We start from the raw sequence: 22,454 nt of genomic DNA, 5'->3' as shown, positions 1-22,454 counted from the left end.
CAAGACATATCATAAACAGTAAGGGCATTGACAAACCTCCAGGAAATTCATACTGTTTTTGAAACATTCATTTCAATAACATTTTGTCCACACAAATGTAACCTAGGTTAGGCATCTCTTGTGATTTGACAAAGCCTCCCATGAAACTCAATATATCAAATAGAATTTTTACAAGGTGAAAGATCCTTTGTGATTTTCCAGGGTCTTTATGGGAAAACTCAAATAGGGTTTCAGAATAAAGACTATATCACTCAGGGGAATTTCTTGGTTGTCCGGTGGTTAGGACTTGGCCCTTTCACTGCCAAGGGTCCGGGTTCAATCCCTAGTCAGGGAAATCAGATCCCAGAAGCCTCCTGGCATGGCAGGGGAAAAAACCAAAGAATATATCACTTAGGATTTGAGTGTGGGGAAAGTAAAATAAGAGTTGTCAGGAAATTTGAACACTGGGTTAAATAAGATCATAGGTCCATAACAAACACTATTTGTCTATTTAACCAAAGTGACAAAATATTTTGAAAGTACATATTGAATGAAATGCAATTATAAAGAACCTTAGTGCTTTCAAAATTGACAACGTCTTGATTGAAGGCCATGATAAAGTCAACATAAAGGAAAGAAAAGGAAAGGAAATTATTCTGATAAGAAAGAATCTTTGCTTTCTAGGTAGATGACTCAAAAAGTAAAGAAAAACATTTTACAACCTTAGTAATTTTACTACCAATAATCTAAGGAAATGTTTCCAGTTTAACAGAGAAAATCAAATTCTAGTTTTGCATTAGTGTACTATTTGATATCATAGCTCAGTTTTTAAAATATTATATACAAATCTGTTGATCTTTAGTCAGCTTAGACCACAAGAAAGAAAATCACTTTTCTGAGAACCATATCCATTCAGGTTTTGTCCTGCCCCTTCATCTTTTTCATTCAGGAACAACCAGTCATTTTACTTTAGGAAAAAATTATTCTTTTTCCTTACAAAAACATATCCTGCACATCTTGTATAGTTAGTTTAAGTTCAAGTTTTAAGTTAGCAAAAGATCTTGGAAACTATCTTTAAGGCTGACATAATATATATAAAACATAATTACTGCTAAAATAAAGTTGTGTGAGAGTAAATTCACTTTCATTAATTTCTGAGAACTTTAAGAATATTCAATTCATAAAAAGCACTTTATCTCTAAACCAATCATAATGGAGCTCCTTGAAGGGCTTTCATAATCTAATTTGGTAATACCATCAGGGTAGGACATCTTATATACACATACACACACATAAACATAAATTATGTAAGATAAATAAGTCCTAGGGATGTAATGTACAACATGGAGACTATAGTTAAAAAAACTGTAATGTACTGTGTATTTTCGAAAGTTGCTGAGAGGGTAGATTTTTTAAAATTCCCATTGCAGGGAAAAAAAAACTATGTGCATTGATAAATGTTAACTAGACTTATCATAGTGATAATTTTGCAACATGTACAAATATCGTTATGTTATGCACTTGAAACCAATATAATGTAATATGTTTTCAGACATGTTTCTTAACCTCCACTGTTTTCTAGGATGGCAATCAGAACACCTCTTCCCACGGTATCACCTTTTGTGATACCTATCATACCTGTAATGCCATGTGGCTGAGTGGGGGTTTCACAGAGCCACAGTGGACTTGTGTTATGAGAGCCCTCAGGTAAAATGCCCCACTTGAGGGTCTGTGACTTTCTGACACCAGCAGGTAACCACTTTTTCTTGGCATGGGAAGGAGACTGATTTAACAGGCTTTCAATAGTACTTTCTAGTGAAGTCAGGCATATTTAGGTCTGTGTTCCCCTTCTCAGACATAGGAAATACCTGCACTTAAAGGGGATTCTGCAAGTATCTTGCTCAGTAACCACCCAGCCTTCTAGAAAGGAGAAACACAGAATCTCAGTCCCACTCCAGTCCTCCTGAATCAGAACTTGCATTTTTATCAAGATCCCCTGGAAGTGGGATCCCACTATATCAGGCCTGATGCACCAGGACCATGCCGTTTATCAGGCCTGGCATGCACCAGTACTGTGCCATTTCCAGACATTGTGACCAGCTTTGGAATTGCAAGGGAACCTCTTGCACACCTAACCCTGCTCACAGCCATTGCGGTCAGGACTGGTAGCTCTGGGCCTTACCCTGGAGGGGAAGTGGCTTCAGCCCTTTCTCTCCTGGCCTCTACCAACTTCCACTGATCAGACGTATTCCTGCTCTGGAATGAGGGGTGTTTGAGGTAGAGAGTGTGTAAAGGGATTTAGGAAGGTGGGCCTAGGTGAGGGTGGGGACCACAGGGAAATGAAGGCAGAGGCTTTGGGACAGTAGTTGGATTTGAGTGAGGTCGGGGATTAGGACAGGCATTGTGCTTGGAAAGAGGTGGGGACATCGCTTGAGTGGGAGAAGGGATCGGGCTTAGGTAGTGGCAAGGCTTCCTTAGGGATGGGACTTGAATGGGGGTTGGGTCACGGGAAGGGGTGGGGCTTTGTGGGGGCAGAGATTGAACTTCCATTGGGGTGGGGATTGGCATCAGGGGCTGAGCTCCGTTGGGGATGGGGCTTCTTTGGAGGTGGGACTTGGACGGGGTGGGGCTTGGTGGTGACCTGGGTCAAACATGCAGGGAGGCTCTGCGTCAGGGGTGGGACTTAAGGTCAGTTGCGCTTTGGTGGAGGTGGGACTTGACAGTGGGGGCAAGGTTTAAGAGCCAGTGAGGGACTGCAGTACTCTTGCCTGGAGAGTCCCATGGACGGAGGAACCTGGTAAGCTGCAGTCCGTGGGGTTGCTAAGAGTCAGACAGGACTGAGCGACTTCAATTTCACTTTTCACTTTGTGTATTTGAGAAGGAAATGGCAACCCACTCCAGTGTTCACCTGGAGAATCCCAGGGACGGGGGAGCCTGGTGGGCTGCCGTCTATGGGGTTGCACAGAGTCGGACATGACTGAAGTGACTTAGCAGCAGTAGCAGCAGCAGAGGGACTGCAAGTCGCTCAGTTGTGTCCGACTCTTTGCAACCCCATGGACTATACAGTCCATGGAATTCTCCAGGCCAGAAGACTGGAGTGGGTAGCCATTCTCTTCTCCAGAGGATCTTCCCAACCCAGGGATCGAACCCAGGTCTCCTGCATTTCAGGCAGATTAAGGTTTAAAAGAGGGCTGGAATTGAGGGCAGAGTAATAATAATTGAGGGCTTCCCAATGGCTTAGCCATTGGGCAGAAGAATCTGCCAGAGATACAAGTAGACACGGGTTCAATCCCTTGGTTGGGAAGACTCCCTGGAGGAGGAAATGGCAACCCACTCCAGTAGCCTTGCTTGAAAACTCCCATAGGCAGAGGAGCCTGATGGGCTATGGTCCATGGGGTCGCAAGAGTCGGACATGACTAAGCACACGCACTGCAGTAATAATCTTAACTGCACTAGCACTGAATACCAGTTGAGCAGTTTCTTGTACCCCTATACCAGAGTGTGAGCACTTCTGTAGACTCAGAATTGGCACAGCTTGAGTAGGGGCTTGTGAGGCAGAACCTCGGCCTGGCCCGGAACAGATCCAGTGAAGCAGTGTCCATCGCCCCAGCACCAGGAACTGCCTGTGCGCAGCGCTGGAAGGCAGGTCTGGTGCTGCCTGTGGGTAGAATTCTAGCATCTGCACTGCCACTGGATCCCTAACCAGTGTGGTGAACAGCTGTGAGGTGGAAGAGGCCTCTGTAGCCCTGGCAAAAAGCAGGAAGGGTGGGGTTGCCTGCCAAGGTTTACAGGGTCTGCCTGCAATGTGGCACTGGAGACCCTTTTTGGGTCTCTTTTCTGCCTCTGATTCTAGCTTCCAAACAGCTAGAAATCATAGGTTCCTGTTTTCAGCTCTTGATACTTGCTGCCCACCCCCCATCTTCCCTCCCCCCCAACAAAGGATACTTCTTTGGTTAGAGGCCAATGACATCACCTGTTGCTCCTTAACCTTACCTACTACATGACACCCCTCAGTGATGCAAACCCACGGCCCATACTGTTCTCAGTATCCATGGCAATATGACAGCTTGTCACACATTCTCTTCACCCATCAGTTCATTGCCTTGTGCAGAGCTCCAGTCATCTTTCTCTTCTGTCAGGCATTTTCTAAGAAAGAAGGGAACTGTACCTCTTCATCCTCTAACCTTTGCCCCAGAGAAGTGGGTACCAGGTGCCCTGGGATTGAACAGCCCTGAGCCAGGGCATGGGTGTGGACACACACACATACACACACGCTTTGTCAGGCCCCACCTCCTACCTCTACCTCTGGCCTTTTCACCACAGGCACCTCCATGACAAACAGCAGAGTCCTGGGACTTTGAGGAGGAGCCCACAGCAAGTGGAGGTCAGCAGGGACAGGATGAGCTGGGGGAAGCTGGGCCTAAAGAAACCCTTCCACCAAATGACTGGGGAAGCCCTGGGAAACAGGGGCTGAATCCCTGTGACCAGAAAGGGGAGGGGGTAGTGGAGGGGGTTTGGTGGGGGGTTGGGCATTAATGATGTTCTCACTCCATTTGCATTTATAGGCTGTGAAAAACAGAGATGACTCTGCCTTCATACTTGGCATTGACCCAAAATTCCTTGACTCCTCGTCACACTTTGTGAGCTGATTACTGCCCTTAGTATTAGACTAGTCCATAGAAACTGGGAGCAATGGCTGTGACTGTTGGAGGACTGGTGCAGAGGAATGGACCTGGACCCTAGGAAGGACTTACTAATCATGGGGATCCCCATGGAGTGTAGTGAGGCAGAAATTAAAGAGACCCTGAGGAGGGGCTGAGTCCCTCTGCACCTACAGGGTACTGGGCACAATGTTCAGAAGGAAGACCACGCTAAGGCAGTTTTCCTTGAATTGACTGACATCATCAATTATGCTACAGTGCCTAGCTGGATCCTACGAAAGGGAGGTACCTGGGAAGTGGTGAAACCCGTAGCCCAGATGAGGAATTTATCAACAGACTGAAGTACTTCCTACAAGATGAGAGTCGAAGAATGGTAGATGTGGCCAAAACCCTGGGATACAGCACTCATTCTGAGGGTGTAGAGCTGGAGGGCGTGGATCAAGTCAGGCAACCAGTCTTGCAGCCTCTGAAAGAAAGCCTGTGGTACCGAAAACTCAAAACGTTTTCAGGAAACACTCTCCCAGGCCCAGGTGAAGAGAGCTTTGAAACCTGGCTAGAGCAGATGACTGAGATGATGCAGCTATGGCAGGTGTCTGAGACTGAGAAGCTGTGGCATTTGCTGGAGAGCTTATACGGCCCTGCCCAGTCCATCATGCAGGTGCTCAGGGTCAGAAATGACTCCATGACAGTGGAGGAGTGCCTGGAGACCCTGAAGCAGATCTTTGGGGCTAAAGAGGCCCATAGAACCTTACAGTTTAAGTTAGCCCAGACCTTCCAGAAGTCTGGTACAGTTAAAGCCCCTGATTCAGAAAGCAGTGCAGCACAGCCCCTTGTCAGTGAGAAGTGGAGACACGACTTGCCTGAAACACATCCTAGCTCAGGCCTCCATGACCACTGCCCTCCAGGGCAAGCTTGAGCTACTGGATCAGTGAAAGTGTGCACCCACTTTCCTGCAGTTAATGAAGCTCATTCGAGATGAAGAGGAGTGTGAGGCCACCATGGCAGTGACTGAGGAGAACCAGAGTCAAGCAGAAAGGGTCTGCAGGGCACCAGAAGACAATGTCCTGATCCCTCAGGTCATGGTGCAGGTAGGGACATTTGTTGAGAGCAGTACTCAGACCATCCAGGAAGGAATCGTCCCATTTCTGAAGTGCAGGTGGCTGTCCTCCAGCTGTGACACTGGGGAGGAAGGCCACAGCCAGGCATTATTTCCTATGGCCAAGAACCAGCCTCCAGCAAAGCCCAGGCCCAGCTGACAGCAGAAGAGTCGGGGAACGAGAGAAGGGCTGGAGCCATTGAACCACCCCAAGGCCTAGGAAGCATAGGCTCAACATATCCAGGCACACTCTCTGCTAGCAGGCAACAGAAAAAGTGTAACAGTGGAAAAGGCAGTCCACACAAACAGCGGGGGCCTTGAGTGGGGCAGAGGGGCAGGGAAGCCAGGCCCAGCCCCCTCAGCCTCCACCAGCTGGAAGATGCTCCACCAATGAAGCCAAAATCAGTTCAGGGAGGCATGGGAGGCCAAAGTAGAGGGCCATCAGGTGCAGCAAAAGGGGTGCCTGCACCTCAGACAGCGACCCCAACATAGCAGAGGCGAAGAAGGGCAGTCCACACAAACAGTGGGGGCCTTGAGTGGGGCAGAGGGGCAGGGAAGCCAGGCCCAGCCCCCTCAGCCTCCATCAGCCGGAAGGTGTTCCACCAACCAAGCCAAAATCAATTCAGGGAGGTGCGGGAGATCCAAGTAGGGGGCCATTAGGTGCAGCAAAAGGGGTGCCCACACCTCAGACAGAGATCCCAACATAGCAAAGGCTGAAGGTGTAGTCAAGGGCTCTGGCATTGGCCCTGGCTTTTGGCCACCTGCAAACGCCCATCCAGTGGGCTCTGAGCTAACAATGCTGATCGTCCCTCAGGTCACATGGGACCTAGAGGAGCCTCTCTGGAGGCCATCTCTGCCACAAGGTGCCAGTACTGGCAAGGAAGAGCTGTGGGGCAGATGGGAGATGCTCCAGGGGGGAGACCACAGGATCCAGCCTGTGTTCAGGATCATCTGCCCTAGGGCATCCCCTGGAAGGCAGAACCCTGGAGCCTTTCTGCAATTGAGGGCAGAGAACCCAGAGGCCCACGGGCACCCAGCACCAGCCTACAAGCAGTCTTCCCCCACCCCGGCCCCTGCAGCCTGGAAGGACTGTAGGGACAAGGACAGCAAAGACTGTGAGGAGATGATAGGGCCCTGGGTACCTGGTGGGCCAGTACCCCACAACTGGCTTTGGTGTGAGTGGGTGTGCGTGTAAACTCTTGTTCCAAAGGAGGAAAAGGAGAAGGAGGAAGAAAAGGGGGAGGAGGAGGAAGAGGAGGAGGCGGGTGCAGGAAGAGGAGGGGGATGGAGGAAGAGGAGGAGGAGGAGGAGAATTCATTGGTGGGAAGGAGGGTTCTTTTGTTCTGCTTAGGTTTGTGCTTGGTCACTGGAGACCTGGGACTGGCCTGGAGAAGTACCACTCACCAGCTGCCAATGCCAAGGTCAGCCCCAAAGCCTGCAACTGGGAACAGCCCTTAGTGGGCAGTCCCTACCTAGGTGAAGGGTGCCTGCAAACAGCTGCTGCCCACACTGGCCTGAGAGACATTAAGGGCCATGTCATGGTGCCTGGGCCTCCCCCACCCAGAGGGGACCCCTATTCAGCATCCCCTGGGGCAGGCTGCTCCCTGTCCTGGGAAGTCCAGATGTGTCCCTGTAGGCTCCCTAGTGACCCAGGTCTCAAGGAATCCCTCCATGCCCCAGTCCCCTCTCCCCTCTCCAACAACACACACCCCCAAGCCATCATTCACTTCCCCTCCCACCCCCCGCAGAGCCCTGTGGTGCCCATGGACCTGGGTTGGTTGTCCCCACCTACCCAGTCAGCCACTCCTGGGCCCTGCCATGTGTCCTGAGCTTCAGCACCAGCCAAGGCCCTACCCGCTGTGGTCCCGAGTCCTCAGCTCAGCGTGTGCTTTCCCAGTGCAGATTCAGGCCCAGTTCTGCTGGCTCTCCTGGAGACGTGCGTGTGTTCTTCTCTGAGCACTTCCCCCCACTGTGATGCAGAGACGCCGTAGCCCACTCTCAGGAACCGGTGGGAAGGAGGGGATGGACGAGGGCTCAGCCAGCGTCCACCCCAGGACTCATGGAAGGAAGATCTGCATTGGTGCCACAGTGGGGCTTCGGGAGGCCCCCAGGACCTGTGCTCTGCTTGGCCACCTTGTACTTCCTCGGGATTCTGCGTCCTTGGCTTGCTGCACCGTGCCCTGATGTGTGACTGACTTGTGCCCACCATAGAGCATGTGGGCCCAAGTGGGAGGAGCTGCCCTCGGGGGATCTGGCATTGCCAGCGCCCACCTTCCTGGCAAGACACCACCTGCGAGGCCCTCAGGAAGGGAGAGTGTCGGGGGAGGGAGGACTGCTGCGTGTGGGCAGTGCAGGTACCTCGTTAGGGACCCTGGGAGGAGAAGAGGGGCTAGGACCATGATCTGTGGCCGTTAGGAGTTCTCTGTGTTGTCATTCCCTGTCTTCAATGGTTTCAGTCAGTGCTGCTCTTAAATAAAGTTTCCTGAAAGTTTCAGCTGTCTCGTCTCTGCTCTGGACAGTGGAGGGGAGGGGCTGCCTGAGGTGGGGGTGCAGTGGCCTGGTACCCCGAGTCAGCACTGCAGTGTGGTCCCGGCAGGGTCCAAGATGGTCTGTGTGGCTCCCTGGGCTGGACGGAGCTTGGCGACAGGGATTTGTGGGCAGGGACTGTGGCTGGTTGGATCCCCAGGAACCTCAGGGAGCCTCCAGGAATAAGTGGGTTAGATGTGGGGGGAGGGCAGGGTCAGCAGGTAGGACGCCAGGCTCTAGGATCCCTGGCAGCTCTGTGGGGGCTCCAGGCACCCAGATGGTTGAGAGAGGTCACGTGTGCCATCCTAAGGACCAGCCAGCCACAGAAAGGTCCTGGTGTGAGATCAACGGCCGCTCTCAGGAGTTGGTGCAGGATTCCAGGGCACGGGTGTTTGCCCACCTTCCTGAGATCGGTCTACCCCTGCTGGCCAGTGGCAGCCAACCCTGATCTGGGCACCCAGGGACGGGGGTCGGGGGGTGGTAGTGTGATGTCCGAGGAAAGGAGGGTGGGCCAGCAGGAGTTCCACAGCCCCATTTCCTCAGAGGCGGGGAAAGGCTGGCAGCACTGTCCTCCACTTTGAGTCCAGGGTAGGGTGGTATGGTGACAGGCACGAGCACCCCTCTCCCTGTCCCACTCCCCCGCACTAGTCCTGTGTTCTGGGAACAGGCAGGAGGCAGGGTGCAGGGCTGTGAGTAGGAGGCTGCAGACAGGGGCCCATCGATGGCCCCTTCCTGCCCAGAGGCTGACTCGGGGTCTGTGAGAGCCCTCGGTGAGCAGTGCAGTCGCCAGGGTGGAAGGCACTACTGATTCGGGAGACATTTTCTCGAGCGTGAGGCCATCCTGCGTGCGTCTGCGTGTCTGTGCCCGGTGAGGTTGCGCGTCTACGTCCGGCGCCTGTGCGCTTGCGCGCGCCGCCATTTCCTGCAGCCGCGACCTTGTGTCGCGGTGCTTATCGGGAAATGCGACCATCCACGCTTCGAATGGCTACCTTGGGCGCGAGAAGCTTCGGCGGCAGTTTCCACGACGGCCGCCAGATGGCGCGCGAGGATCACAATTCTGCCTGGCCGCCCATCTTGGCGATGGCCATCCCGGCGCCCTGGGCTCTCGCGGCCCATCCCCCTATGGCCTGGAAGCTTTGGGTGGTCCCACCGGCCTAGAGCTGACGCAGGCCCCCTGAACCCGAGTGCACTATCACCACAGTGCAGGCGGAGGTGGGAGAGAGGAAGGGAGCTGGGTACCCGCAAAGATCCAAAGGGGCTGTTTAGCAAGTTGCCCTGGTGGACTCTGGACGCTAGACGCCAGTCTTCAGAGGTGGCCGCGGCCAGGACCCATGGACATGCGGGGAGGGCGGTCGACCCTTCAACCTCGAGGGACCCTGAGCGGACCTGCCAACTCGTGGCGCTGGGTCTCCGTGGGGAGGGGACATTGTTATCAAGAGGTGGAAGAGGGAGATGGACCGGTTAGGTGGTTCAATCTGCAGAGCAGTGGCTGGCGCCTTTCGTTTTTCAGTGGTAGAAAGTGAGTAGAAGAGAACTGAGAGGATTACACTGGTTATCAAGTTGTAGAACTATGCTTAGATCTGTGACCTCTGTTACTTTCATCACAGTATATGCTGGTTCCAGTTTGTGGGTAGTTACTACTGCTAAGGGTTTGGTGAGCCTGGTGAGCATGGTGCTCAGGCAGTCGGTTCAGCCATGAGAGAGAGGTGCCTCTTCAACTGTCCTATTTGTTATCTAACCTCCTGCCTCCCAGATGCTTATGCGAGTGCCAACTCTTCTATGCCTCATGTTGTCTTCCTTTCTGCAGTCAGGTTCTGCTTTTCTGCTTTAATTGATTTTTATTTCTTCTAGCAAAAGCTCTCCCTGAATTAAGACCAGGCACAGCACAGGCCATTTTGAGGTTTATATTTCCATATTTCCAGCCCTAAGGGCCTCCATTTCCCAGAGCCCCAGCAGTGCAGGGAAGAGTACCACTCCCATCCCTTATCATTGGTAGAATTTGGCCTTTCCTTTTTCAGCTAGCCCTTCTTCTCCCCCTTGTGCGTGATATCTGGGTAAACTGGGAAGAAAGCCTGGGTGCTCCTTCTTTTAGCACCACAGGGAGATCAGAACCATGTATGCTGGTAACCCCATGTGAGAACTCTCACTTTGGCCCCACTTGTCCTCCATGGTAAAATCCCTGGCCACTCTCTGTTCCTTGCTCTCAAAAGTCAGTTCACAACTGGTTGAGAGGCTTGTCCTGCTCTCTTCAGAACCCTTGATTCTGAAAGTAATGAACCATTTCTTGACTTCTTGATGTGGGTGGGATATGTGTGTGTGTGTGTGTGGGGGGGGGAGTTTCATTGGTCTCCACATCCAAACCAAATTTTAGGTGGTCTTTCATTGTCTTTACATTGGTGAAAGTTATGTGCGAGTCTATGGAACTGCACACCACTCACACCCCTTCCCCGCCCCCACCCCCGCCCCAACACACACACACACAACCAAGAGAGTCAATTACAAACAATATCACTGGAGACATGACAGAGATTAGAACCACTTTTGAAGATTTAGGGGTGGTGGTCTCCATCATATCTACATTTGCATTGGTAGTCTGTTGACTGCAGAAATTGGTTGAATTCTATAGAATGACTGTATACTCCAGGCTTCACCAAGTAGTAATTCCAGTTGTGGATGCTGTGTGCTGGATGTGGTATAATTGCTCAAGCAGACTAATAGGCCCTTAGGTCCATGTTATGTGGCCATTGATTTGATGAGTACATTCCTTTCTATTCCAACCAATCAGAGAAAGAGGATGAGAAGTAGTTCACAATCATATGGACAGACATCTCTATTTAAAGTTTACTCCACTGCTATGTTAACTCTCCTGCCCTACATCATACCCGATCTCATAACATAGTACAAAGAGATGTGGATCATCTAGACAGCCCATAGAACATCACTCAGATCAGTTAAACTGACATGATCATGTCGATTGAAGAAGATGAGTAGAGGGGTCTGTAAGACACGTGCTCAAGAGCATGAGAAATAAACCCTATGAAAATCCAGAGAGCTGACAATTCAGTGAAGTTTTTAGGAGTTCAGTAATCAGAAGCATGCCAGGATGTTCCCTCCAAGGTGCAAGGCAAATGATTGCATCTTGAATCCTCCACCACAAAGAAGACAGCAGGGTTATTGCTACAGTCCATATGATGATGCAGAAGGCTCACAGCTGGGATGCAGGAGAGGAACCTGCAGCAGGTCCAGGCTACAATGGAAGCAGTTGTGTGGACCATCTTTTATGACAGTCTTTATGGTGTCAGATGTATCAGTAATGGGCAGGGATGCAGTGTCAAGTTCAAGGCCAGCCCCTGTAAGAGAATTGCAACCTAGGTCCCTGGGGTTCTGGAGGAAGGCCATGCCATCAGCATCAGAGATTATATGTCTTTCTAGAAATAGCTTCTGGTGTGCTTCTGGGCCCTGGTAGAGACACATGCTTGTGGCTTTTCTCCTACCTTTGCCATGAAAGAGGAGGAGAGGTACTCTCTACACTCAGGTGAAATGTGTCAGTTCAGGTCCTTCAGGAAGCCAAGCTGTAGCTGAAAAATGTGAAAGATGTATGTTTCACCATGCATTGCCTCAAATGTCAGAGATGCAGTCTATTAAAAAGCAGAGACATTACTTTACTGACATATGTCCATCTAGGCAAAGCCATGGTTTTTCCAGTAGTCATGTAAGGATGTGAGAGTTGGACCATAAAGAAGGCTGAGCACCAAAGAATTGATGCTTTTGAACTGTGGTGTTGGAGAAGAGTCTTGAGGGTCCCTTGGAGAGCAAGGAGATCCAACCAGTCAATTCTAAAGGAAATCAACTCTGAATATTCATTGGAAGGGCTGATGCTGAGGCTGAAGTGCCAAACCTTTGATCACCTGATGCGAAGAGCCAACTCGTTAGAAAAGACCCTGATGCTGGGAGAGAAGAGACTGAGGGCAAGAGGAAAAGGGGGAGACATAGGATGAGATGGTTGGATAGCATCACCGACTCAATGGACATGAGTTTGAGCAAACTCCAAGAGATAGTGAGGGACAGGGAAGCCTGGCATGCTGCAGTCCATGGGATCGCAAAGAATCGAACATGACTGAGCGACTGAAAAACAACAGCAATGAAACACCACAGATGCTAGAGATACAAGGGACATTGAAACTACTCATGGTTCCTGTCATCGTGGAGCTTAGAACTGCTGAAGGAATTGCAGAAATACATATGTAATCATTGTGTTAAGTGCTTAAGAAAAGCAAGTACTCCAAGATTGTATTAGAAAAGAACCTAACTTAGATAGGGACAGGAATGCCAGTTGAGGTGCTGTTGGTGAAGGGACAGGAATGCTGAGACATGAAGGATGAGTAGGACTTGGCTAGGCAAAGAGTGAGGGAGGTTGTGCTCAGGCAAAAAGAAGAGAGTATGCAATAGGCAAAAAAATGACCTCTACCCCAGCCATCCACTTCCCCTGGTCACTTCCCAGGTGTTGTCATCTCGTATAACTGCCCTCTCCCGCCTCAATCATCAGTGATTCAAGTGTCCCACTCTCTGATTACAGACTCCTCACTGTGGTCATTTTCCAACCTCTTCAGAGCCTTCAGGCATTTATTTTTTCTGTCTCTGTCAGCCACCTCCTTCTTCACTTAATCTTTTTATTTAAAAGACCTCACTCAGGTATAATTGAAATGCACATTCTTAAAGAGTACAGTTTGATAAATGTTGATATCCGTATATACCCATGTAACCATCATGACAATCAATATAATAAATATGTCCATCCCCCCCAAAGCTTTCTCATATCCCTTCAAAGTCCCAGACTTCCCTATAGCTCAGATGGTAAAGAATCTGCCTGAAATGCAGGAGACCCAGGTTCAATCCCTGGGTCAGGAAGATCTCCTGAAGGAAATGGAAATCCACTCCAGTATTTTTGCCTGGAGAAACCCATGGACAGAGGAGCCTGTCAGGCTACAGTCCATGGGGTCACAGAGTCGGACATGACTAAGCGATTAACACACATGTACCCTGCAACCTTGCTAAAGTCACTTCTTACTTCTAGGTTTTTCTTGGTAGATTCTATGGGATTTGGGGGCTTGCCTGATAGCTCAGTTGGTAAAGAATCCACATGCAATGCAGGAGACCAAGGTTTGATTCCCGGGTCAGGAAGATCCCCTGGAGAAGGGAAAGGCTACCCACTCCAGTATTCTGGCCTGGAGAATTCCATGGACTCTATAGTCCATTGGGGATTTGTACACGACTATGTGACTTTCACTTCATGAGATTTTTATATATATAAACTGTCTTCAGGTAATAGCAGTTTGACTTCTTTTCTAATAATGAATACCTTTTATTTCTTTTTCTTACCATGAAACAAATACTATTATCTGTCTTAGAAAGGCTTTCTGCTTAGCTCATTAGCTTCTGACTACAATGTGACAGACTCAGTCCTCCATCTCTTCTTTCTCATGGCTCCACACCTTCATCTCTTCAATCAGTAAAAGAACATTGCCTATCACCTAAAATATATAGTAGACTTTTTGTCAAGTCTCTGACTCCCAGGCTTAACCTTTAAAGCCATAACACTTTTCATTCATACAGAGATAAAAAGTTACAGGACAGAAAATAGCATTTGTCTTATTGAAGGTTTACAGGAACTTCATGACCTGACCTACCCGGACACCTGCAAGAACAAGGGATTATCACATTTCCTCCAGGGTCTTCCTGGCACCAAGAGGTCTACAACAACCAGCCACACTCTCCCCTTTTACTATAAAAGAAGCTTGAATTCTAACTCAGGTAAAATGGTTCTTTTGGATACTAATGAACCATTTTCTTGATCTGCTGACTTTCTGAATAAAGTCACTATTCCTTGCTCCAACACTTTGTCTATTCATTTGGCCTGTCATGTGCTTAGCAGTATGACCTTGTTGTGCATGTGTGCATGCTAAGTAGCTTCAATCGTGTGCGACTGTTTGCGATGCTATGGCCTGTAGCCCACCAGACTTCTCTGTCCGTGGGATTCTCCAGGCAAGAATACTGGAGTGGGTTGCCATGCCCTTTTCAAGGGGATCTTCTCGACACAGTGATTGAACCCACGTCTCTTACATCTCCTGCACGGGCAGGCAGGTTCTTTACCACTTACGTCACCTGAAGCCCCATGAGCTTGGACTTGGTAACAGATCCACCACACAGGTGAGCTTTAGGTACCCTCCTCATTTATAGTTAGTCCTAGTCCACCTTCATGCCATTATCCTACATTATTCTTTTAAAAAAAATCCTTTAAATTCAGATATAATTGACATATAACATCGTGTAAGTTTAAGGGAGTTGATGGACAGGGAGGCCTGGCATGCTGTGATTCATGGGGTCGCAAAGAGTCGGACATGACTGAGCGACTGAACTGAACTGAAGTTTAAGGTATACAATGCATTGACTTTATACATTTATTAACACATCTGTCACATCACATAATTATCTTTTTTTGTGTGTGTGGTGGGACTACATGATGTTTTAATGGGGTGTTCCTGTTGTTCTCTGTAAGAGCATTTGTCTGCCAAAAACGACCCTGAAAACTGAAAAAAAAAAAATCAAAAACATTTTTAATCACAATAAATGGCATTTGCTGAGCTGTGATAATGCTCAATGAACCAGGCAAGCACTATGTCACTTTTCAGAGTAATGCAAATAATTATTTCCATTATTTCCCTTGTATATACCAATAAGTAAATAGAAATCTATAAAGTTTAATTTAATTGGTTGAGAACACAGAAGTGAGGAAGCTGGAATTCCCAGTCAGGCCTTTTCAGCTCCAATGAATGTGTTTGAAACACACAGACACACATATCTATATCCATATCTGTATCTGTATCTGTATCTCTGAATTGTTCAGTAAAAGCAGGTAGGCTGAAGATGCAGGGAAAAGTTACTTTTACAACTTGAGTCCAAAGGCAGTTTGGAGGCAGAATTTCTTCCTCTTTGAGGGACCTCAGTCTTTTTCTCTTAAAGCCTTCAACTGTATGGATATAGCCAACTTAGATTATGGAGAATAATCTATTTATAGTCCACTGATTTAAATGTTGATCACATGCAAAAATAACTTCACTGCAGCATCTAGAGACATGTTTAACCAAGCAACTGGGCAATATAGCCTAGCCAAGTTGACACATAAAAAGTTACCATGCTCCCTAACTATATTTTCTTTTTAACAGTTCAAACAATGGGAAGAATAGAGAAGAAATAGTGTCACACTCTCACCTCTGTCCCCTTCCCTTCACAAATAACATTGTCAACCTCTCAGTGAACATCCTTTCAGAACTCTGCCTATTCCTTTAACACTCATACATATAAATATATACATATACAATATGGTTTATTTAAATGGGATCATTCTACAGGTATTGTTTGTATCTTGTTTGCCCTCTTGAATGGTAAGTCACATATATTTATCCTTTTATTTACTTGGACAAACATTTATCTAATATTTATAATATTAAGTGATACAATTGAGTAAAAAGCAAAAGTCCATATTTGACCCTTTTCCTGAACCTCACTTTCATCCTCAAAAGTAAATACTGTTATCATTTAAGGAAGCAGATCACTTAATTGGCTGCCTGTCCCAGGATCCAGATTCTAGAATCTCCAGACAGTATTTATTGGGCACCCCGACCCTGGTCTGAGAGGCCCTTCTGCCCTGAGCATTCACTGCCTGGGTAGAGAATTCTCCTGAGCTAGACTGGCTCCATCGCCAGTCAGAGTTCCCATGAGGCACAGGCAGCCCAGCTGGCCCCATCAACTGATGGGGAACCTGCAGCAGGGGACTCCTGTGATTCCTCCCCATATCGAAACGTGGATTGAGGGGAGGTTTTGGAGAAGCAGGGTGAGCAACCTGAGAGCCAAGATCAACACCTCTAAGACAATCCGCCCCACAGGGCCTGAACCCAAAAACAGCCGAGGAAGAGAACAATGCCATCCTCAGGCTGTCCTTCCCCAGGAAGCTCTGGAAGATCGTGGAGGATGCAGCCTTCACTTCTACATGCTGGAACGATGAGGTCATCGAAGTAGATCTCTCCCAGATGGAAGTCCTCCAGCGCAGAGGCTTGGACCAGATCTTCGAGACAGACAGCATCAAGAGTTTCATCAGTGAACTGAACCTGTATGAGTTCAGTAAAATCCACCCTTCGGGTCGCTCTGCAGGGAAGATGATGATGATGGTAACATAGAAAGCCCTTCCAGGAAGACTAGACGAGCTGAGTGCTGGATGGGTTTCATTTCCCAGGAAAAATTTTTCTTATGAGGGTGGTTAAGGAAAGAGGAGAAAGCAGGATGTGTTGTGTTCCACCATCCCTCTTAGACAGGATCCAAACAGGACCCACCCCTCTTAGACAGGGGTGACCCCAAACCTTGAAGGGCCACTTGATGTCAGAGGGGGCCAGTAACACCTCAAGTAAAGACAGCCCTGGGGGGAGCTCTAGGGAGCAACATGCTAGGGCCTCATAACCTGCCAGGAATGAAGAGACCTTGTCTCCACAGTTAGGCAAGGCTGGGATAGTGGTGGGGAGGAGGGCAGCAAGGAAGGGCTCTTCTCCCACCTGATGGTTAAAGTGATTCATTTCTTTCAGATCTATCCCAACTCCAACTTTCAGAGAGACAAGCCTCTCCTGCAGAACATCTGGAGGAAAGGCGACTCCAGAACAATTGCTCAGCCTACTGCCAGTGCAACAGCAACCATAAAGACAAAGAAGTGAACGGTGGCAACCGGACAGTCTCCTCGACTCCACCAAAACCAGTACACCCGAGAGGCAGACAAGAAAGTCCACAAGGGAACACCACCTGCTCACATAACCCCCAGCTGGTGCTCATTTGTGTTCTCTGGCCTTTGGTCTATGGGCAGTATAGTCAGGTGGGCTGGGAGAAACCATCTCCCCAGCAAGCAGGGCAGTCCCAGTGGAGAGGGCACATCCAGCAATGCCACGTCTGTGCCCCCAGCTACTTTTGGAAGGGATGGAACAGGGGAACTGCCCAAGAGCCCCTCAGAGTACCCAGATTACAATTTGGTAATGACTTTGCACAAGACCTGCTACTCCATCCTGATGGTGGCCCTTTCAGTCATGGCTCCAAATGAGGCCCCTGAGGTGGAGGAGGAGCAGGGAGAGTCCTTAGATTACACGTGTGTCCTCTGTGTGCACTTCACGGACAAGCCCAATCCCTGAACTGCTATGTCCCTGAGTTCAGTTCAGTTGCTCAGTCGTGTCTGACTCTTTGTGATCCCATGAATCGCAGCATGTCAGGCCTCTCTGTCCATCACCAACTCCCGGAGTTCACCGAAACTCATGTGCATCAAGTCGGTGATGCCATCCAGCCATCTCATCTTCTGTCGTCCCCTTCTCCTCCTGCCCCCAATCCCTCCAAGCATCAGGGTCTTTTCCAGTGAGTCAACTCTTCGCATGAGGTGGCCAAAGTATTGGAGTTTCAGCCTCAGCATCAGTCCTTCCAATGGACACCCAGGACTGGTCTCCTTTAGGATGGAACTGGTTGGATCTTCTTGAAGCCCAAGGGACTCTCAAGTCTTCTCCAACACCACAGTTCAAAAGCATCAGTTCTTTGGTGCTCAGCTTTCTTCACAGTCCAACTTTCACATCCATACATGACCACAGGAAAAACCATAGCCTTGACTAGACGGACATTTGTTGGCAAAGTAATATCTCTGCTTCATAATATGCTCTCTAGGTTGGTCATAACTTTCCTTCCAAGCAGCAAGCATCTTTTAATTTCATGGCTGCAATCACCATCTGCAGTGATTTTGGAGCCCCCAAAAATAAAGTCTGACACTGTTTCCACCGTTTCCCATCTATTTCCCATGAAGTGATGAGACCAGATGCCGTGATCTTAAGTTTTCTGAATGTTGAGCTTTAAGCCAACTTTTTCACTCTCCTCTTTCACTTTCATCAAGAGGCTTTTTAGTTCCTTTTCACTTTCTGCCATAAGGGTGGTGTCATCTGCATATCTGAGGTTATTGATATTTCTCCTGGCAATCTTGACTCCAGCTTGTGCTTCTTCCAGCCAAGCATTTCTCATGATGTGCTCTGCATATAAGTTAAATAAGCAGGGTGACAATACACAGCCTTGATGTACTCCTTTTCCTATCTGGAACCAGTCTGTTTTTCCATGTGCAGTTCTAACTGTTGCTTCCTGACCTACAGATAGGTTTCTCAAGAGGCAGGTCAGGTGGTCTGGTATTCCGATCTCTTTCAGAATTTCCCAGTTTATTGTGATCCACACAGTCAAAGGCTTTGGCATAGTCAATAAAGCAGAAATAGATGTTTTTCTGGAACTCTCTTGCTTTTTCGATGATCCAGCAGATGTTGGCAATTTGATCTCTGGTTCCTCTGCCTTTCCTAAAACCAGCTTGAACATCTGGAAGCTCACGGTTCATGTATTGCTGAAGCCTGGCTTGGAGAATTTTGAGCATTACTTTACTAGCGTATGAGATGAGTGCAATTGTGCGGTAGTTTGAGCATTCTTGGGCACTGCCTTTCTTACGGACACTCAAAAGTACTCTCCTGTAATCAAATAGATTTCTGGCTGTAATAAAGTAGAGCAAACTCCATGGGAGTAAATAAAGAATTGAACGAGAACTGCGAGTCTGTGTTCTTTCTGTCTATGCTATTCACACATGGCACAGGGTGGGCCAGGTAAGGCTGGAAGCCCACGCCCCAAGCAGGCTTCAGTCTGGTCTCCATGGTTCCTTTTCAACTGAAGCAGCAGCATTTCACACGCTCGGCCAAGGGTCTGACTCCCAGGATGAGCGCTGAGGTGAGCCCAGGACAGGCTGGTCCCTGGGCCTTGCCTGCCACTCAGCAGATGGCCCAGCCAGGCTCCTGACCTTGGGGGTGTCACTTTCCCTGAGTTGTGCACCCTGAAGCAGAAGGGGCTCCTCAAGGGTCCCCCAATGATGCCACAAGTTTCTGATCAGCAGCTGAGTATCTCTAGCTCCCGATCCAGGGGCCTGTTTCTGGGCCTGTGGGCCTCTCTGTGTGCTGGATGCCTCTCCACCTGCTGACGCACAGCCCAGTCCCCAGCCTTCCCCCATCACCCCCTGGTCACTGTTCCAACAACGGGGAGTTTGGACCAGAGCAGAGAGGAAAAACACTAAGCGGTTTCCTAACAACACGTTTCTCTCAACCACCCAGACACAGCAGGGCCAAAACAAGTGGCGACGCCATCTTATCTATCGTAAAGGTCAAATTCCTGCAGACTCTCACTGAGTCCAGTGCAGCACTGCACGAGAGGTGTCCCGGCACCCTGACCCACACCAAATTGGCAGAACACCCCAAGATGGGGCCAATTCAGACTGAACCAGATGGGCACATCCAGGGTGCAATGGTGACTGGATAGTGTCACCATGTGCTGGTCTCTTGGTCACCTTTTGAAAGCCCAGCTTGGACAGGCCTCCTGCCCAAGGGGGATCAGGTGCTGGGGGATGTCCACCAGGAAGATGTCCTTCCCGCCCCTTCCAGGGATGGGCTGCAACAGCCAGCGGGGATTGGTGAGCACAGTCAGGTACTTCTGTCGCAGGTCGGGCAACAGGGCTTGATTCTCCAGCTCCTCCATCTCTTCAGGATCTAGGTTTTCTGGGCACAGCAAAGTGTCCCCAATGTCCACGAGACCTGTGTACAAAGACAGGACACAGAATGAGAACAAGGTCATTGAAAGTCTTGCCTGCTAGAGACTAAAATGTATCACAGCAGGGAACCAGGGTGAACTGAATCCTCTGGCTGAGCATTTCAGATGGTCTCACCTTGGCAAAGGGAATTTGGGGCAAGGGCAAGCGAGGGAAGGAGCGAAATGAAAGGGAGAGGTCTGGTGCTTCACGAACCCACCAGGCCACAGGCAGCTCTCAGTCTGCCCACTGCAGGCCACAGGGACAGAGCAGGAAGGCCCTGACAAGGAACCTGTGGATATCAGACCCTGAAGCGATTCACCAGCGGAGTTGTTGCTGTGGGGCCTTACCCTGGGGAGTCAGGGGACTTGCTCAGGCCTGGCTGCAGGCAGTGGCAGTGGGGAACCCAGGCTGGGTGCTTTCCTGCTTCTCATGGTCTCTGCTGGGCACACAAACACGTGGGGACACACACACACACAGAGAGACAAGTGTCACATGCAGACCTGGACCTGCCTCTGCCTCAGAGCACAAATGGGGATTGAGGTCCAGACTGGTGGTAAGGGACCTTGGGCCACCGTTTCCCAGCCAAGGGACCCTTGCTGCTCCTCTGAAGAAACCTCAGCTCCCCCCAACCCCTCTCACCAACTGGTTCAACAGAAAACAATGCAGGGCAGCATCAGGGCCACGCAGACAGCATGGGGCAGGGTGTCACTTGCCTGCAATCACTCCGCGGCCGAATTTGTCCCCGTCCTGCAGCAAGGCCTGGATCTGGGCGGGGCTCATCCCCAGCCTCTGCTCCAGCAGCTCCCGCCAGGCTGCATCCTCCCAGTCCCGGTGAGCAATGTGGACTGCCAGGGTACAGTGCTGGTGGCCGCGTAGCACAGGCCGCCACCGCGTCTCCAGGGTCTTGACACCGTTTAAGATGAAACCTGCATAAGGCTGTCGAAAGGACAGACAGCCGAACTTCATCTCCCAGGGCTCCTAGGGCCTCACGTGGCTGCAGAAACACAGAACCACAAAGGTCAGGAGCCTGACACAGTGGCCTGCAAGTTCACAGCCATGGGCTGGACCTCAGCCCCATGTGCCCAAGCATCCTCCAAGCCTGCTGACACAGAATCTGGGGGATCAGAGAGGGCTGGCTCTTTCCATCCGTCTCCACGTGGTCCACAGATAGGGAGGTGGTGACCTAGAGGACCCATCCATCACATGGAGTTTGTGGGGAGGTCAGGAAGGAGGGCAGGGCAGTGGGAGAGAGGTACATGGTGAGAGGCACATGGTGAGTTCCAAGACAGAGGGACTCGAAACCCTGGGAGCACTGAGGAGGGAGGGCAAGCCCCCTGGCTTCACAGCCCAGTGGCTGGGCTCTGGTCCTCTCCCAGCACGGACAGGCACTGTCCTGGGCTTAGCTTCCCCTACCCCCGGCCACCATCCCACCCCTTAGCTCCTGGTCCCATCCCTGCCCATGCTCTGGAGATCTCCATCTTAGCCCAGAGCTGCTGAGGGCAGATCCATGCTAACCAATCTGGCCTCGGCCCTGGGGTGCCCTGGACCTCAGACGGCCCTGCCAGGTATCTTCCTCACACCTTTGGCAGCCACATTCCTCCCAGTCCTTCCCACATCACTGCCTCCACTGTCATCAGATGCCCCAGCCCTTGCCCAGAGCCTAGAGAAAGAACGGAGAGCAGAAACTACTGGGACTGGCATGCTCCCTGTCCTCGCCAGGGCCTGGGACGGCATCATGCAGGGATCACAGAATTCAAACCCCAAATTATCTGCTATGTTACTGTCACCTTGTTTGACACCTGAGGAGGTGCTGAGGCACAGAGTCACAGTCCCTGACTGCAGGGGACCTGACTACACGTACCTCCAACCTTACTTCTTTCCTTGTACCTGGAAGTGGGTCCCTGTTCTCTGGAGGGGAGTGGAGGTGGAGGATCAGAGCCATGGGCCTGAACCTCACTATCCTCAGCACCTCCGAGGGAGCTTCTGTTTCCACATGGCTGTGAGGATGGGGACAAGGTCCTGGAAGCACCCAGCCCAGGGCATTCTGGGCCTTTCCTTCCCCTAGCATAGGAGAGCCACAATTCTCCCAGGCCCATGAGGAACCACATGATATGGTTCACAGCCTGATGGCCTGCTCTCCTCGCCCCTGGATTCACCCCTGGTAGCCATGAAGGTCATCCTTCCAACCTTGGAACACTCCAGTCTGTTCCTACCTCAGAGCCTTTGTAGGGTGTGAGGTGTCACATTGTGTCCCCTCAAATTCAGGTGCTGGAGTCTCAATCCCAAGTACCTTGGCATGACCTTACAGACAAAAGAAAGGTCTTCACAGAGCTGATCGAGGTCAAGTGAGCTCATTAGGATGGACCCTCCTCTTACAGGACGGTTGTCCCTATACAAAGGACACATTTAGAGACAGACAGGCACACAGGAGAACTGAGGTGAAGAGGAAGGCGGAGCTCTTCAAGCCCAGACATGCCCACCATGGCCAGCAATGCCTGAAGTGTGGGAGTGGATG

General features: G+C 50.1%; 2 protein-coding genes and 1 pseudogene across 14 annotated transcripts in view; 2 read left to right on the top strand and 1 right to left on the bottom strand.

Moving 5' to 3' along the window:
* The first annotated feature begins 4,936 nt into the window (after positions 1 to 4,936).
* Positions 4,937 to 6,247, top strand: LOC114111642 (paraneoplastic antigen-like protein 5). The gene has a single exon (XM_027963453.3). The coding sequence runs from the start codon at positions 5,011 to 5,013 to the stop codon at positions 5,554 to 5,556; it is 546 nt and encodes a 181-aa protein (XP_027819254.2). The 5' UTR covers positions 4,937 to 5,010; the 3' UTR covers positions 5,557 to 6,247.
* LOC132658807 (heat shock transcription factor, X-linked member 3-like) lies at positions 5,600 to 17,486 on the top strand (annotated as a pseudogene).
* The window catches only part of LOC101112543 (protein EOLA1-like), a 9,947-nt gene continuing 2,199 nt past the window's right edge, over positions 14,707 to 22,454 (bottom strand). For 6 of the 13 annotated variants that reach the window (XM_060407615.1, XM_042242221.2, XM_042242222.2 and 3 more), the window contains exons 3-4: positions 20,653 to 20,933; positions 14,707 to 19,943 (exon numbers count right to left, since the gene is read on the bottom strand). In XM_060407615.1, the coding sequence (XP_060263598.1) occupies positions 19,696 to 19,943; positions 20,653 to 20,905 (501 nt within the window). In that variant the 5' untranslated portion in view covers positions 20,906 to 20,933 and the 3' untranslated portion in view covers positions 14,707 to 19,695. Of the gene's footprint in view, positions 19,944 to 20,652; positions 20,934 to 22,152; positions 22,329 to 22,454 lie in introns of those variants that run through there. The other 7 variants (XM_060407614.1, XM_060407617.1, XM_060407616.1 and 4 more) reach the window with 3 other exon arrangements.

This window comes from Ovis aries, chromosome X, assembly GCF_016772045.2.
Source record: "Ovis aries strain OAR_USU_Benz2616 breed Rambouillet chromosome X, ARS-UI_Ramb_v3.0, whole genome shotgun sequence".
NCBI classification, from domain to species: Eukaryota; Metazoa; Chordata; class Mammalia; order Artiodactyla; family Bovidae; genus Ovis; species Ovis aries.
The sequence above is the reverse complement of the archived record's forward strand: the minus strand, read 5'-3'. Positions and strand labels throughout refer to the sequence as shown.

Bases quoted from the DNA above. Each gene is read 5' to 3' on its own strand.
- LOC114111642 (XM_027963453.3), top strand. From the start codon at position 5,011: ATGGTAGATGTGGCCAAAACCCTGGGATACAGCACTCATTCTGAGGGT.